Source organism: Typopeltis vanoorti, chromosome 10 (genome assembly GCF_054136105.1).
Source record: "Typopeltis vanoorti isolate ZY-2024b chromosome 10, IOZ_Tvanoo_1.0, whole genome shotgun sequence".
Taxonomy (NCBI): domain Eukaryota; kingdom Metazoa; phylum Arthropoda; class Arachnida; order Uropygi; family Thelyphonidae; genus Typopeltis; species Typopeltis vanoorti.
The window spans coordinates 5,350,554-5,366,799 of NC_143558.1; the positions used below are offsets into that span (position 1 = coordinate 5,350,554).

Below are 16,246 nucleotides of genomic sequence, written 5' to 3' on the forward strand. Positions count from 1 at the left end.
TAGAAAAAATGAGATATACAAAAATTTTCGTAATGTGAGTTAATACTTAGTTGGGTAACCTTTAGCATTAATTAGCATTAGCCTTACAACGCCTTCCCATGGAGCGAACCAAGTTTTTTAGTTCTGCAGTTGTTATAATGTGAAACGAAGATTGAATTATTGCTTCCATTAATTGGGTTTTATTGGTGGATTGCTTCTGACTAACAAGTTTCTTTAGTCGGCTCCATAGATTTTCGATTGGGTTAAGGTCTGGGCTAATCCCAGGCCATTCCAGCAGTGGAATATGATTATCCTGAAACCACTTTTTGCACACAGCAGCAACATGAATGGAGCTGAATCCTGTTGAAATATAAATGCTTCATTATCTTGGAAAAGATCACGTGCAGAAGGCTTCAGTTTGGGATCAACTATTTCGTTTATGTATTTTTGGACATTTATATGACCATTAATCATGCAAATTCTGCCCACACCTTTTGATGTCATATAACCCCAGATCATAACACTAAGTGGGTCTTTCACGGTAGGTGTAATGCAATCAGATGCAAATCTTCTCCGATTCTTCTCCTTATGTATTTTATGCCATCACTACCAAATGGGGATTTTGGTCTCATCACATCAAAAAACACTGTCCCTTTGTTCTGCTGTCCAGTTAACATGGGTTTTAGCCCAGTTTAATCTTTTCAACCTTTGTTTGAGAGATAAAAATCGCTTTTTTTGTGGAATTCTACCATTTAGACCAAATTCCTACAGTCTGCACCAAACAGTCCTTGCACTCAACTTCACATTGTATTGCGCCATTTCATCTTGTATACACCCAGATGATTTTCTTCTGTCATGTAGGCACAGTCTCTCAATTCTTCTATCATCACTTGCTGTTGGGTACCTTTTCCTGCCTTTACCAGTCTGGTTTTGTAGTGACTGAGTCTCCTTATACCTATTCAAAAATTTAGAAATGCCACCTTTGGTTAAGTTTCCACCAATTTTTCTTCATAACTCTAGCCTTGTTCACTTAATAGTACTATTTCACATTGCTTTCTGGGTGACCAGTCAACTCTTTGTGCCATTTCTTTAATTTTATTACATTTTACAAGCTCACTAAATGAAAGAACACAAAAAAAAAACCAACCAACTTGATAGCAATCACGTAACACACTGACAAATGTCCTCCTCTCAGCTCCAATACATGACATCAATAGCTGAATCCTACTGTGACCTGATTGGCTCATTGCCAAAACAAGATGTCACCTGATTGGCTCTCTAAACACTCATGCTCATTGGCTACATTCCAAACGAAGGAAATTCATATCGACCCAAGCAAGTTGTGCTTCTTTTTTCTGGTTATTTGGCTATAACATTTCATAGAATACAGATAATTGAACACATTGATTAAATTATGTTTCCATTGATATATAATTTTATGGTATTGCACCAAAAAAAAGTGGTGTTATGAGCCACCAAACCTCAAAAAATATACTTTTTTTCATAAGGTTTCCACAATTTTGGACACTAGTGTATACTTGCCACAAAAATAACATAGAACTTAGCAACTTTATCATTATCATCAAATTCCTGATATATACCCTCAAGGGGTGTACAGGATATGATAGTACTACATGAAAAATTTACATCATTACTAACTTCCTATCTACAATTTTCCTCCAAATCAGTCTGTTAAATGTCAAGACTCCAATATTATCAGATCTTATATTTCTATCATCTAAGGCACATACCACCTGAGGTTAGCTCTGCTAATGCATTCCTGGATGCTGACAATATCAAGTTTTTTCCTAATATCTTCGTTTTTGATATGATATTGCCATTGATGCCATCTGTTCATGCCCCTAATTTTTCTCAGAACTCTCATATCTGCGGTCTCTAGGCTTTGGTCAAGTGTTTTACTTCTAACCCAGCTCTCAGACCCATAAGTTAAAATTGATTTGAGCACTGTCTTGTATACAACTAATTTAGTGTTTTGACGAATTTCTCTCTTATTCCATATAAATTTATTCAGTTGACTTCCTACCATACCAGCTCTGTTGATTCTGTTGTCTATTTCCATATTTAACCTACCATCTTCACTAAAATTTGTGCCTAAGTAGCTGAAAGGTTTTAATTATTCTATAAGTTCTCCATTCACAATACAGTTGATATTTTCAATGTTTCTGCCTATTTTCATTGTCTTTGTCTTTTTAATGCTGACCTTCATATCATATCTATTACGACAGTTATTCAATTTAGTCAGGAAATCTTGCAGACTTGTAGGGGATTTATTTAGAAGTATAACATCATCCGCATAAAACAAAGAGCTGAGATTAACACCTCCAATTTTGATGTCAGGTTTAATACCACTTTCCTTCATAATGTGATCCATATAGATAATGAATAACAGATTGGATAATATATCCTTGTCTTACACCAGATTTAACATTAAACCATCTTCCTGTACTTCCTTCAATTCTAACTGCTGACTTACAACTCAAATAAAGACTAAGTATTGCTTGATATAATGCACCATCAACACCATATAACTGTAGCGTATTGAATAGCTTCTCTCTTGGCACCTTGTCATATGCCTTTTCCAGATCTACAAAACTTAAATACAGATCTTTGTTATATTCCCATGATTTCTCAACTATCTGTCATAAAGTGAAAATCTGATCTTGGCAGCCTCTATTTGGCCTGAATCCAGCTTGTTCTTCACCAAGCTTTTCTTCCACAATCCTTCTCAACTGTTTCTCAAGTATACTTGCATATATATCTATACAGTGCAGCCACTGTAAGACTTTTATACTTCCATGCTTGAGCATTTCTGGTTAAATATGATCTACTCCTGCTGCCTTTCCACATTTCAGGCCTTTGATGGCTTTTTCTACTTCAAGTATGGATATGTGTTTCTGACTGCATCCCTGTTGAATGTTTTTTTTTATCACTGTGCAGTCACTGATAGTTTAATTTAGCGATTTTTGAAGTGATTACTCCATACTTCAAGGATATATTTTTATCCAGTTTTCATGTCTTTATCATCTCTAATTCCTTTTAAAGCACTCCTTTGTCCATTTCTAAGCTTCTTCAACAACCTCCAGAATGTCTTGCCACCTTCTTGATATTTATTTTCTATGCTCTTACCAAAGTCCTCCCATGACTTTTGTTTAGCTAGTTTTACACAGTGTTTAGCTTTCTTAGATTTGTTTCTGTATTCCAGAGAATACAGAGATAAATTCTCTGCATTCTCTAAGAGCACAAGCTGACTTATTTGCCAGGAACTTTTGATATGCTTTCTGCTTTTCCTTCACTGCCTCTTTAACTTCCTGTGTCCACCATGGAGTTCTGATTTTTCTATCCTTGCACACAACCTCACCACATGCCTCTCTAGCTGAATCAGTCAGTGTTTTCTTCAGGGCTTGCCACTGAATCTCTGAGGTTTGGTTCCTGCTCTCAAACTCTTTCATTTTTTCTTGAATAATCTGTGTGCTTTAGCCTACAGTTCACATCTGATAGCTGCTCAATTCGCTTTAAAACTTTCTTAGATGTTCTTCTTTTCAATATGAAATTCAATTTTATCCTGCTCAAGACTAAATGGTAATCACTTCTAATTTCAGATCCTCTGTACACTCTAGTGTCCTGCATCAGTGAAAAAACATCACTATCAACAATAATATGTTCAATGAGACTTCTCTTATTCCTTACCTCTTCTGTCCATGGGAATTTGTGCACATTTTTATGTTGGAGCATTGTGTTAGTAATAACTAGTCCATATCCTGAGCAGAAATCCAACAGGTATTTTCTATTATTATTAGCTTAGCTGTTTTCTCCAAATTTTCCTAAAATATTTTTGTATGTCTGACAATCATTTCCTTCTCTGCTATTTAGAACCCCAACAAGGACCAACTTTTCCTTTTTCATTGTGTCAGTTGCTTTTTCTAAAGCCTCAAAATATTCCTGCACTTCTACCTTAGTAGAACTTTCTGTTGGGCCATAGGGACAAATAAGTCTCATTGTCCAGTTCCCCATTCTCATATTTGCCCATCACTCTACTTGAGACTACTTGCCATTCAAGATGATTAGCCTCGTATTTAGTGTTGAATACTATGGCTACTCCTTCTTTTCCTTGATTGTCATTGCCTGAATATAACATTTTGTATTTATTGCTCAGAAAGATCTCACCAGTTTTGTTTTTTATGTTTCAGTCATCCCTATTATGTCGATCTGGTACTTATCTAATTCCTCAGCTAGCTCCATTTCTTTGCCATTCAGACTTCTTACGTTGATAGTACAGATCTTTAACTCTGGTGATGTTGAGTTGGGTTTTATTTTCAGATTTGTTCCAGTAGCTGACTTTTCGCTGTTTGCCCTGGTTCCCTTGCGAAAACAACGGGGGCTTTGTTTAACAGGGCGGCGCCCCAGCAGGCATGAAATTCTGTCATGTTGTACCATCATTTGAAAATTTGGTTTAAGCCAATAAGAATACAATTTGGTTGGCTAAATCCCAAATTGCCAGCCCATCGTTGTCTGTTCAGTATCCAGGTAGATACCTAACAGGGTGCACCACGAGAAGGTGAGGATTGGACATTAGGTCAGAAGCCCTGGTCAGTTCTCTGCATGCCTTTGAAGGCTATGTGGAAGTCTCTCTCATTTATATAGCTTTGACCCTTAAGCACCCCCTTGGCAACTTTATGAACTAAAAATAGGTCATATTGTGCCTGATGATGATGTCATAGTGAAAGCATTAATTATTATCCAATACATTCATTGTATTGTTCTCTACATCATATGAATGGATGAGTTTATTTAATTTTACCATCTTCTGTACCATACAATGAAAATGAAGTTTTGGCAATAGTTTTCAAGGAGAATTCAAGGCAGAATCTGTAAGTACCTTAGTGTCTTTCCAAAGTTTTCACTTTTAGTGAAATAAGCACTCACACCTGCCAAATCACACCAACCTACCAATCAAAGAGGATATACACAATTTACAGACAAAAAAAATATTATGGTAGTTGGCAATAGGTAGTGTTGTGTTGATATTAGTGTCGTTTATGTGTGGTTGGAGAATTAAGCAGAGGAGATGGTGAGTTGTGTATCCTCCCACAGTGAGTCTTTGGGCTTCTTGAAGGTATCACATAATAATAATGATAATATTTGCCTGGTCTAAGATTGGTTAACTCAGGAACTGGCTAGTAAAAAAGGTAGAGAAAAGTTCTATTCAGCAACTCAGGTTGAAATTCTAAGTCCTCTTTTCCTGGCAGGCCAATATTATGGCATTTACCACAAAACTACACTATTAAAGTCTGTATCAATTACACACACACACACACACACACACACACACACACACACACACACACACACACACACACACACACACACAAGAGGCTGCAAAACCTATAGCATATCAGTCCTGTGTGCAGGCAAGTGGTTATGAAGAAAGAAGGAATCTGTTCAAAGAATAAAGGAGGATAATTTTTCAAGGATTTTATTATTATTATTATTATTATTATTATTATTACCATGGGCTACTCCAGGAGTCCTTAGACTCATCGAGGGAGGCCCTAAACATCATATTCACACAGCTGTTCAACATTCTCACAGTATCTATCATACCTTGCCTTGAACTCGCTCACTGTCATAGCACCCACAACAGACTCTGGCAGCTTATTCCACTCATTTACCACTCTAAAAGTAAAGAACCCAGCTCTAACATCCCTGCTAACCACGCTCTTGCCCAGCTTCCATGGATGTCCCCTAGTTCTCCCACCACCAGTCCTGATCTCAAAAATATCATCTGAATTAATCCTATAGAATCCTTTTAGCAATTTGAATGTCTCAATCATATCTCCCCTTTTCTGCCTATCAACTAGTTTCTGCAACCCACAAATCTTCAACCTGTTCTCATATGGTTCATTCCATAGACCTGCTATCATCTTAGTCACTCGCCTCTGGATCCTCTCAACCTCCTCCCCATCAAGAAGGAACCGAGGTGACCAAATCTGGGCACAGTAGTCAAGATGAGGTCTTATCAAGGCTCGGTACAGAGGTACAATAACTTGTTTTTCTCTGCTCGTCAAGGTATTTTTCAACAACCAAATGAGTTGATGAGCTGATTTAGCTACTTTCGCAATGTGCCCCCTAAACTTCATCTCCCTATCCACCAACACTCCCAAGTCCCTGGCCTCATCAATCTCTTGGAGTACAGTTCCACCAATGTGGTATACTGCTGCTAATCTTTTCACTCCGAAATGCATAACCTTACATTTTGTCACATTAAATTGGCATCCATTCTCCTTAGTCCAGAACTCCAATCTATCTAAGTCATCTTGCAAGACTTTGACATCTTCTGCATTCACTATCGCCCTACCCAACTTTGCATCATCAGCGAACAAATGAACTGTCCCACTGAGACCCTTCCCTATATCGTTAATGAACAGATTAAACAGCAGTGGTCCAAGAACAGAACCCTGTGGCACACCACTAGTCACAGGCCGTTTTTTGGACTCTACTCCTGAATAAACTACTCTTTGATATCTCTCCATCAACCACCCAGCTATCCATCTCACCAACCCTATATCCATTCCCATATGTTGTAGTTTACGGATTAGAATTCCATGTGGTATCCTGTCAAACGCCTTTGCCAGGTCCAGCAGTATCACTGTAAACCCATTTCCCTTATCCAGTTCAGCCGTCACCTTGTTATAAAACTTGAGCAAGTTACTGAGGCATGATCTACCCTTCACAAAGCCATGCTGTCCTCTGTACAGTATCTCATTCTAATCAATCCATTCCTGTATTTGAATCAGCTTAGTGAATGGATGTTGAGTTGCAGTTTCTCATGTTTATAAGCTTAAGGGAAAATGAAGGAATAGTGGCAACCAGTTTATTGGACAAGACTGTTAAACAGATTCTGTAAAAATATCTGTAGAAGACCAACAGAACATCTATGAGAAAGTGCTGTGAATCTGAGATAGGACCATCACGTAACTGTATTGCTCTCAGTGTAAGAACAGTATTCTAAGGTAGGGTGGATTTGAGATTTATATGGTCTTGAATGGGAAGGTACATTTTATTTTTTTGGAAGTGGAGATTCTGGATTTGATGTGCCTCCAATAGGGAAAAAAATGCAGGTGAAATCAACCTAAGATGTGAGGAATCTGATCCTGCAAGGAGATGTTAGAGTATGATCTAAGGTGAGGGGGAGGTGAAGTGATTTTTCTTGTGAAATAAACAGAACTGTTTTTGGCAGTATTGAAACTCGCATGTTTTCTTTCCCTACTGAAATGTGAAGATCACTGTTTAAATCATTAGCTATAAAATATCTGTGGGTTGGGATAGTTGAGCACTAAGAAGTTTTTCAAGTGAAAAGAATGGAGAAGTGTACTGTCATCAGCAAAACTATGGATCAGATTTTGGGTTAGTCACTTATGAATAGGTTAAGCCCTGGAGTGCTCTGGAAATCTTGAAGGTAGAGGAAGTGGCATCCATTATGACATAGTGATTAACTATAGAGAAAATGGACAATCCAGTTGCAAAGGTAGATGGTAGGCAATAAGATATATGGTGGTGTAGTATGTCTTTGTGCTGGATCCAATAAAATCCCAGAAATGTCAAGAGTAACCATATGACCATGAACAGCTTAAAATAATATCCTATATAATATAAATAGACAGTTAATAACATAATCATGAAACAGATGATATTGTTATCCAGTTTAAACCTTAAATGTTTTTAAAGCTTACTTATATTGCTGTTTTTTCTTTCTAGAAAAAGCTGAACTGAATGTTCCATCTGTTTCACCTTTTTGTGGAAGTGAGGTATCGCTCAGTGAATTAAACTTCAACTCACCTTGCCATGATATTTCTCAGACTTCTACAACTAACAAGAAGCATAAGAGAAATAAGAAAAGGTAAGCATATTCCCTTACAAATCAAATGTAATCAACATATTCATACTCAAATGTGTCTCATGCTTAAGACACATCCTAGCATTAACTATTATAAAAACTATATATTTGCACTTTCTCTGAATATTTTATCTGATGACCTAGATTTCTTATAAATAGAGTATATAAAAACCTCCATCTTTATAAAACCTTTATGTAATCATATCTGGATTACTGTGCTCAAATCTGGTCACCTGGGTTTCTTGGGGATGAGAAAATGATGGAGAGGATCCAGAGGCAAGTGACCAAGATGGTGAGTGGAATACTTCCTATGAAGATAGATTGAGGGTTTGTGGATTGCAAAAGTTGGGGAATGTAGGAGACCTGAAGGAAGAAATAGCATGGCTGCATGTAGTCCTTCACAGAACAAAGCATGAGTATGATAAGGGGAGTACTTCACAAAAGCACTATAAAATCATGTTTCACTGGTGTGAAAATTAATATTAGTAATGCTCTCAGAATGCAGAAAGGGGAGTTGAAAGAATTGATTGTTTTGACTGGAACCAATGACTTGAGAGGTGAGAAGTATTTGAGGGAAGATGTGAATGAGTTATTGGAAGAAGCAAAAAAGAAGAATGAGAGGAGTTTGTAATTTCTTCTGTTACGCTATGATAGAGGTGAACTGAAGAGTGTGCTGATAGCTAATGAATCAATATGCAGGTTGTGCAGAAGGAATGATGTAGAGTTTGTGGACCTATGACCTGAGTTTGATGGATGGAAAGATTTGTATAATGCTGATAGACTGCACTAAAATGAATTTGGAGTTAGGTGTCTAGAGAGAGAGAGCTTTGTTCACTGAGAAGAGTATGGAAATGGAAGTCAGGAAAACTAAAGAAATTAGGGCAGATGCAGACGACTGTGTGTGAAGATACCCATAAAATGAATGAGTGTGAGAATGACCAAGAAATTTGGAATCTAGTCTCTCAATCAAAAAAAAATATTGAATAGGATATTCAATTCAGGAAGTATAAAAGTGGTTGGGGGCCTAAAGGGATTCTGCAGTTTCTATATACTAATGCCAGAAGTATCAGGAACAAGAGGGAGGAGTTTGTCACATTTGGTTAGTGCAACCTTGCCAAAAGTTATAGACATTAGAAAGTAGATTTGGCTAACAACAGATGATGTAATTACAGGGATAGAATGTGACAGATTTAGTATTTTCAAGGAGGATAGAGTACACAGGATGGGGGTTGGGGTAATTGCTGATGATAGGAGATGAACTGCAGCCAACAAGACTAAGAATCAGTCAGGCAGATTACAGTTCTTTTGAGTCAATCTGGTGTGAGATTGAAGCCAAATTGGTTGCTGCTGTATATGGACAAATATAATCTGGTTAAGTAATTCTAATATAAGTATGTTATTTTAATGTTAGTTCAGTACTAAATATGATGACAAGATTGCAGAAAATTTGCCTGAAAGGGTGTAGTTATAAATCTAATATAGTAACTGCTTTAGATAATTTTTTTAAATTAAGGGGATATTGAATCCCACATTATTTCAAAGCCAAATAAGAAACTCTAAGATAGGAATCAAAGAGTTTCATGCCAAATATAGTACTCTATAAAAGTTCGGCGAATCCAAGCATATGCCAACACCTGGTAGCACAAACTAGGGTAACTCGTTGCAAAGGTGGAGTAAGATCCGATCACTGTCCTTGGTATTTTTCCATAACGTAACACACAACATCCTAGGAGATGTATGCTGTTATACATTATGGAAGGAGGTCACTACCCAGACTGGTTTCGACCCTTATTGAGGTCTCAGCAGTGAGTAGGTAGACCAGGATAATACTCAGGTTGTGGTGATGAGAACTTATATACTTGACAATACGAGTTGAAACTCTTTGATTCTTATCATAGAGTTTCTTATTCGACTTTGAAATAATGTGGAATTCAATATCCCCTTAATTTAAATAATTTCACATCGCCGAAATGAAGCCTTTTGGCTCTTTATTTCAGTGCTTTAGATAATTTTTTGCTAGTGAAAGTCTGGTTGATATAACATTATTGTGTGGGGGGATGATCCTTAAGGCTCATAAAGTAGTTCTTTCTGCAAGCAGTTTTCTTCTCTAGCTTATTTTTAGAGAACTGAAGCAATTATCCTGTTGTCACATTTAGTGATATGAAGTTTACTGACTTTAAAGTTGATGGTTCAATATATGTACCATGGCAAAATTAACATTTCACAGAATTTGCTTTCATCGCTGTTAAAGGCTACAGAGTTGGTAAAAATTAAAGATTTTTTCAAAGTTGCTAGTAAGTACTATGATACTGTGGAAGGCACACATCAGGCAGATTCAGGTGATGGTTATTAGGAAACAGGAAAACTGAACAGGAATAGTCATATTGTGTCTGGCTGAAGAAAGCTGCAGTCAACTATGGAGACTCGATCATCAGGCAGATTCAGGTAATGGTTATTAGGAAACAGGAAAACTGAACAGGAATAGTCATATTGTGTCTGGCTGAAGAAAGCTGCAGTCAACTATGGAGACTCGATCTAGTTGTGGGGCTCCTCACAACTAGATCGGAAAGGAGCACAAATAGAAGACATAATTGATGATCTAAACCCCGAGATCATAAACAAAAGGCAAAATACTCTGTCAAAAACAACAGGCACAGAATTAGCAGTAGATTATGAAACTGAGAGTCTTACTCAGTGGAAAATACTAAAGAATGTCATCAGTGATCATAGACCTATTATCACAACCATTAATTTGCAGCTAGACCAAAAACTACAGACAAAGAGATCTTGGAACTTCAGAAAAGCAAATTAGCCTAAATACACACAACTATTAGAAACATATTGCACTAGCACACACCCACTAGTAAAGAACTTGATCAGCAACTACTAGAACTAACTAACAACATACAGAAAGCTGCAAAAAATTCAATTCCCAGAGGTCTCAGGAAAAACAATTGGCTTCCATTTTGGAAAGATCACAATATCAGTGTTATGATCACTGAAAGAGATATTATCAATGAACAGTTAAAACAAAATAATACAGCAGAAGACAACAGAAAGAAGTTAATAGAATTAACTCAAAACATAGAAGATGAAATTTCTAACTGCAAATAAAAAAAGGGGAAGAATTCTGCAATAGACTAGATCCAAGAAAAGACTCACAACACTGGAACATCATCAGATTATTAAACAATGCAACACTTCTGGATACTGATCAGTCTTCATACACAGTCTCCTCAGGAACCAACAGCAGCAACAAACAAACAGATGGCAAATTTACTAGCCAAACATTACTCTAATGCAAGCAAGCTTTAGAGTAACTTGGGCTGGAGTCCCACAAGTGTTTTAAGCCCACTCCTATTTCTCATCTATATGAACAATATCTCCTCACATAATAAATGACACAAAAATACAACAAAGAAGACAAAAAGTGCAGGAAAATTGCAAAACAACTTCTAATACAATCCAGAACCTAATACAATACAATCCCTCTGAAGACATCTTTACTCAGGACCTTATAATGACAGAATTAGAAACAGCAATTAGTCAATTGACCCTGAAAAATCACCTGGAATTGATCTTATCTTTGGACATATGATTAAAAACATGGGGGAAAAAAAGACCAAAACTGTCTTCTGAAGATATTTAACACCTCTTGGAATGCAGGTAAAATACCAAAAATCTGGAAAACATCAGTCATTATACCTTTACTAAAACCTAACAAAAACCCGCCTGTACACCCCTTGAGGGTACATGTCAGGAATTTGATGATGGTGAACAAAAACCCTAGTGACTGTAACAGCTACAGACCAATAGTTTTGACTAGCACTCTCTGTAAACTAAATGAAAGAATAGATAATACATACCAGACTTATGAATTGGCACTTAGAAAATAACAAGATCAACTTCTACCAAACTGCATACAGGTCTCAACACAGTACAGAAGATCGATTATATTATCTTTGCCGATCAGTCATAGATGGCTTTCAAGAAAAACCACCAAAGAAGACAACAGCGATATTCTTGGATCTCACAGCTGCCTACGATCGTGTCTGGAGACAAAAGTTAATAAAAATTGCATATGATACTGGAATAAGGGGGAATGCATTAATTCGGATTTTAGATTTCATGAAAGGAAGAAAAATGAAAGTCAAAGTTAATGGAATTTATTCCAACATGCATCGAACTTGAGCTGGAATCCCACAAGGTTCTGTTTTAAGCCCACTCCTATTTCTCATCTATATGAACAATATCCATCCTCACATAATAAATGACACAAAAATAGCATGCTATGCAGATGCTATACCAATCTGGAACACAAGCAGTAATCCTCAACAATCTGAAAAAGTCCTAAATAATTCAGTAAGAGGCTTAGAAAGATGGGCAAAGGAACTTAAACTACAGATAAACTCAGAAAAAACACAACTGAGCATCTTCTCCACTGATAGAATAAATAGACACAATTACAATCCTCAAATCAAAATATGGGGTGCTTAAGGGTCAAAGCTGTATAACTGAGAGGAGACCTCCACATAGCCTTTAAAGGAATGCAGAGAACCAACCAGGGCTTATGAACTAATGTCCAATCCTCACCTTCTCATGGCGCACCCTGTTGGGTATCTACCTGGATACTGAATGAACAGGGATGGGCTGGCAATTTGGGATTTAGCCGACCAAATTGTATTCTTATTGGCTTAAACCAATATACAAAATGATGGTACAACATGACAAAATTTCATGCCGGCTGGGGCGTTGCACGGTTAAACAAGGTCCCCATTGTTTTTACCAGGGCAAACAGTGAAAAGTCAGCTACTGGAACAAATCTGAAAGCACACACCCCAACTCAACATCGCCAGATTTAAAGATCGGTACTATCAACATAAGAATCCTGAATGGCAAAGAAATGGAGCTAGCTGAGGAATTAGATAAGTACCAGATCGACATAATAGAGGTGAGTGAAACACAAAATATGAGGCTAATCTTCTTGAATGGCAGTCAGTCTCAAGTAGAGTGATGTGGGCAAATATGAGAATGGGAAACTAGACAATGAGACTTATTTGTGCCTATGGTCCCACAGAAAGTTCTACTAAGGTAGAAGTGGAGGAATATTTTGAGGCTTTAGAAAAAGCAACTGACACAATGAAAAAAAGGAAAAGTTGATCCTCGTTGGGGATCTAAATAGCAGAGTAGGAAATGATTGTGAGACATACAAAAATATTTTGGGAAAATTTGTAGAAAAGAGCAAAGCTTATAATAATGGCAAATACCTGTTGGATTTCTGCTCAGGATATGTACTAGTTATTACTAACACAATGCTCCAACATAAAAATGTGCACAAATTCCCATGGACAGAAGAGGTAAGGAATAAGAAAAGTCTCATTGACTATGTTATTGTTGATAGTGATATTTTCTCCCTGGTGCAGGACACCAGAGTGTACAGAGGATTTGAAATTGGAAGTGATCACTATTTAGTCTTGAGCAGGATAAAATTGAATTTCATATTGAAAAGAATAACATGTAAGAAAGTTTTAAAGCGAAAAAAAGTTGAGCAACTCTCAGATGTGAACCGTAGACTAAAATACAGAAAAATTATTAAAGAAAAAATGAAAGAGTTTGAGAACAGGAATCAAACCTTGGAGAGTTAGTGGTAAGATTTGAAGAAATCCCTGATTGACTCAGCTAGAGAGGCATGTGGTGAAGTTGTCTGCAAGGATAGAAAAATTTGAACTCCATGGTGGACACAGGAATTCTCAAGAATACAGAGACAAATGTAACAAAGCTAAACACTGTTTAAAACTAGCTAAACAAAAGTCATGGGAGGACTTTGGCAAGAACTTAGAAAATAAATATCAAGAAGGTGGTAAGATATTCTGGAGGTTGTTGAAGAAGCTTAGAAATGGAGGAAAGAATGCTGTAAAAGGAGTTAGTGATGATAAAGGTGAAATGAAAATGGGAGAAAAAGATATCCTTGAAGTAGAGTAATTACTTCGAAAAATTGCTAAATGAAACAAGCAGCGATAGCACAGTGGTTAAAAAAAAAAAAAAAAAAAAAAAAACACATTCAACAGGAATACATATCCATACTTGAAGTAGAAAAAGCAACCAAAGGCTTGAAATGTGGAAAGGCAGCAGGAGTAGATGACATTCGACCAAAAATGCTGAAGTATGATAGTATAAAAGTCTTACAGTGGCTGCACTGTATAGTTCATAAAGCCTGGACAGAGGGACGAATTCCCGATGATCGGAGTAGAGCTCTCATAGTACTCATATATAAAAAGGGAAATAAAACTGAATGTGAGAATTACAGAGGTATTTCCCTGCTGAGTGTTCCTGGCAAGATCTATGCAAGTATGCTTGAGAAACAGTTGAGAAGAATTGTGGAAGAAGAGCTGGGTGAAGAACAAGCTGGATTCAGGCCAAATAGGGGCTGTCAGGATCAGATCCTCACTTTATGACAAATAGTTGAGAAAACATTGGAATATAACAAAGATCCGTATTTAAATTTTGTCGTTCTGGAAAAGGCATATGACAGGGTGCCAAGAGAGAAGCTATTCAAAATGCTACAGTTATATGGTGTCAGTGGGGCATTATATCATGCAATACTTAGTCTTTATTTGAGTTGTAATTCTGCTGTTAGAATTGAAGGAAGTACAGGAAGATGGTTAATATTAAATCTGGTGTGAAACAAGGATGTACATTATCCCCTCTGTTATTCATTATCTATATGGATCACATTATGAAGGAAAGTGGTATTAAACATGATATCAGAATTGGAGATGTTAATGTCAACTCTTTGCTTTATGCGTACAATGTTATACTTCTAAATAAATCTGCTACTAGTTTGCGAGAGTCTACTAAATTGAATAACTGTTGTAATAGAAATTTGTATGAAGGTCAGCATTTAAAAGACAAAGACAATGAAAATAGGTAAAATTGTTGAAAATGTCAACTGTGTTGTGAACCGGGAATCTGTGGAACAAGTAAAACATTTCAGCTACTTAGGCACAATTTTTAGTGAAGACAGTAAATTAAATATGGAAATAGACAACAGAATCAACAAAGCTGGTATGGTAGGAAGTCAATTGAATAAATTCATATGGTGTAAGAGAGAAATTAGTCGGAACACTAAATTAGCTGAATACAAGACAGTGTTCAAACCAGTTTTAACTTATGGATCTGAGAGCTGGGTCAGAAGTAAAACACTTGACCAAAGACTACAGACCGCAGATATGAGAATCCTGCGAAAGATTAGAAGCGTGAGCAGATGGCATCAATGGCAATATTATATTAAAAAAGAGGATATTAGGAAAGAACTTGACATTGTCAGCATCCTGGAATGCATTAGCAGAGCTAATCTCAGGTGGTATGGTCACTTAAACAGAATTGACAAGGAAAGATTAGAAAAACAAGTGTTCTTTGCCAGGTTGACAGGAAAATGATCCAGAGGAAGACCAAGATATAGGTGGATTGATATGGTACAAAGTGCCTTAGATGATAGAAATATAAGATCTGATAATATTGGAGTCTTGACTAGTAACAGACTAATTTGGAGTGAAATTGTAGATAGGAAGTTAGTAATGGTATAAATTTTTCATGTAGTACTATCATATCCTGTACACCCCTTAAGGGTACATGTCAAGAATTTGATGATGATGAAATCAAAATAGAAAAAACAGTCTCCAAAATACTTAGGCCCTAACCCTGGACACCGAACTGAGATTTACAACTCATATTACAAATCTATCTAATACAGCTCTTTAAAGCTTAATATCATCAAAAGGCTTTGTGGAACAAAGTGGGGTGCAAAACCAAAGACACTCAAAACTACATATACGGCACTCATATGACCCACTATGGAATATGCTTCATCAATCTGGGCTCTAGCTTCTACTAGCTCAAAATAAAAACTTGACAGAGTACAATCAAGAGCATCAAAAATTATCATAAGTGCAGTCTCATCCAAATAATTTAAAAGCTCAAAAAGAGGGGCTTCACATACTAGAAGACAGAAGAAAACTCTCCACAGTTAAATTCATAATGGAATCAGGAGCCACCAACAAGATCACATCTCACTTAGGCCTTTCGATGCCTAGACAAGAAAATCTAGACTAACGAGATCATCTACGTTACAATATGATCAAGAAATTAGAAAACAGATTGACTTAGAGTACCGATCCATTGAAATAAGCAAAGAGCCATTCTTTTCCACCATTCTACCAAAAAACACAATGATAAACTTAAATCTCCTTGAACCTTGTTCAAAAAAGGATTCACAGCAAGAAAATAAAAGAAAAGGACTTGACACTATACATCACTTAACTAGTAATAAACATTACAGAAAGGCCATCTACA

The 16,246-nt window shown here is 36.7% G+C and overlaps 1 protein-coding gene across 2 annotated transcripts in view; it reads left to right on the forward strand.

Moving 5' to 3' along the window:
• The window catches only part of LOC150102144 (uncharacterized), a 138,960-nt gene that overhangs the window by 102,731 nt on the left and 19,983 nt on the right, over nucleotides 1-16,246 (forward strand). For both annotated transcript variants that reach the window (XM_090399207.1, XM_090399208.1), the window contains one exon: nucleotides 7,756-7,897. In XM_090399207.1, the coding sequence (XP_090255333.1) occupies nucleotides 7,756-7,897 (142 nt within the window). The remainder of the gene's footprint in view (nucleotides 1-7,755; nucleotides 7,898-16,246) is intronic.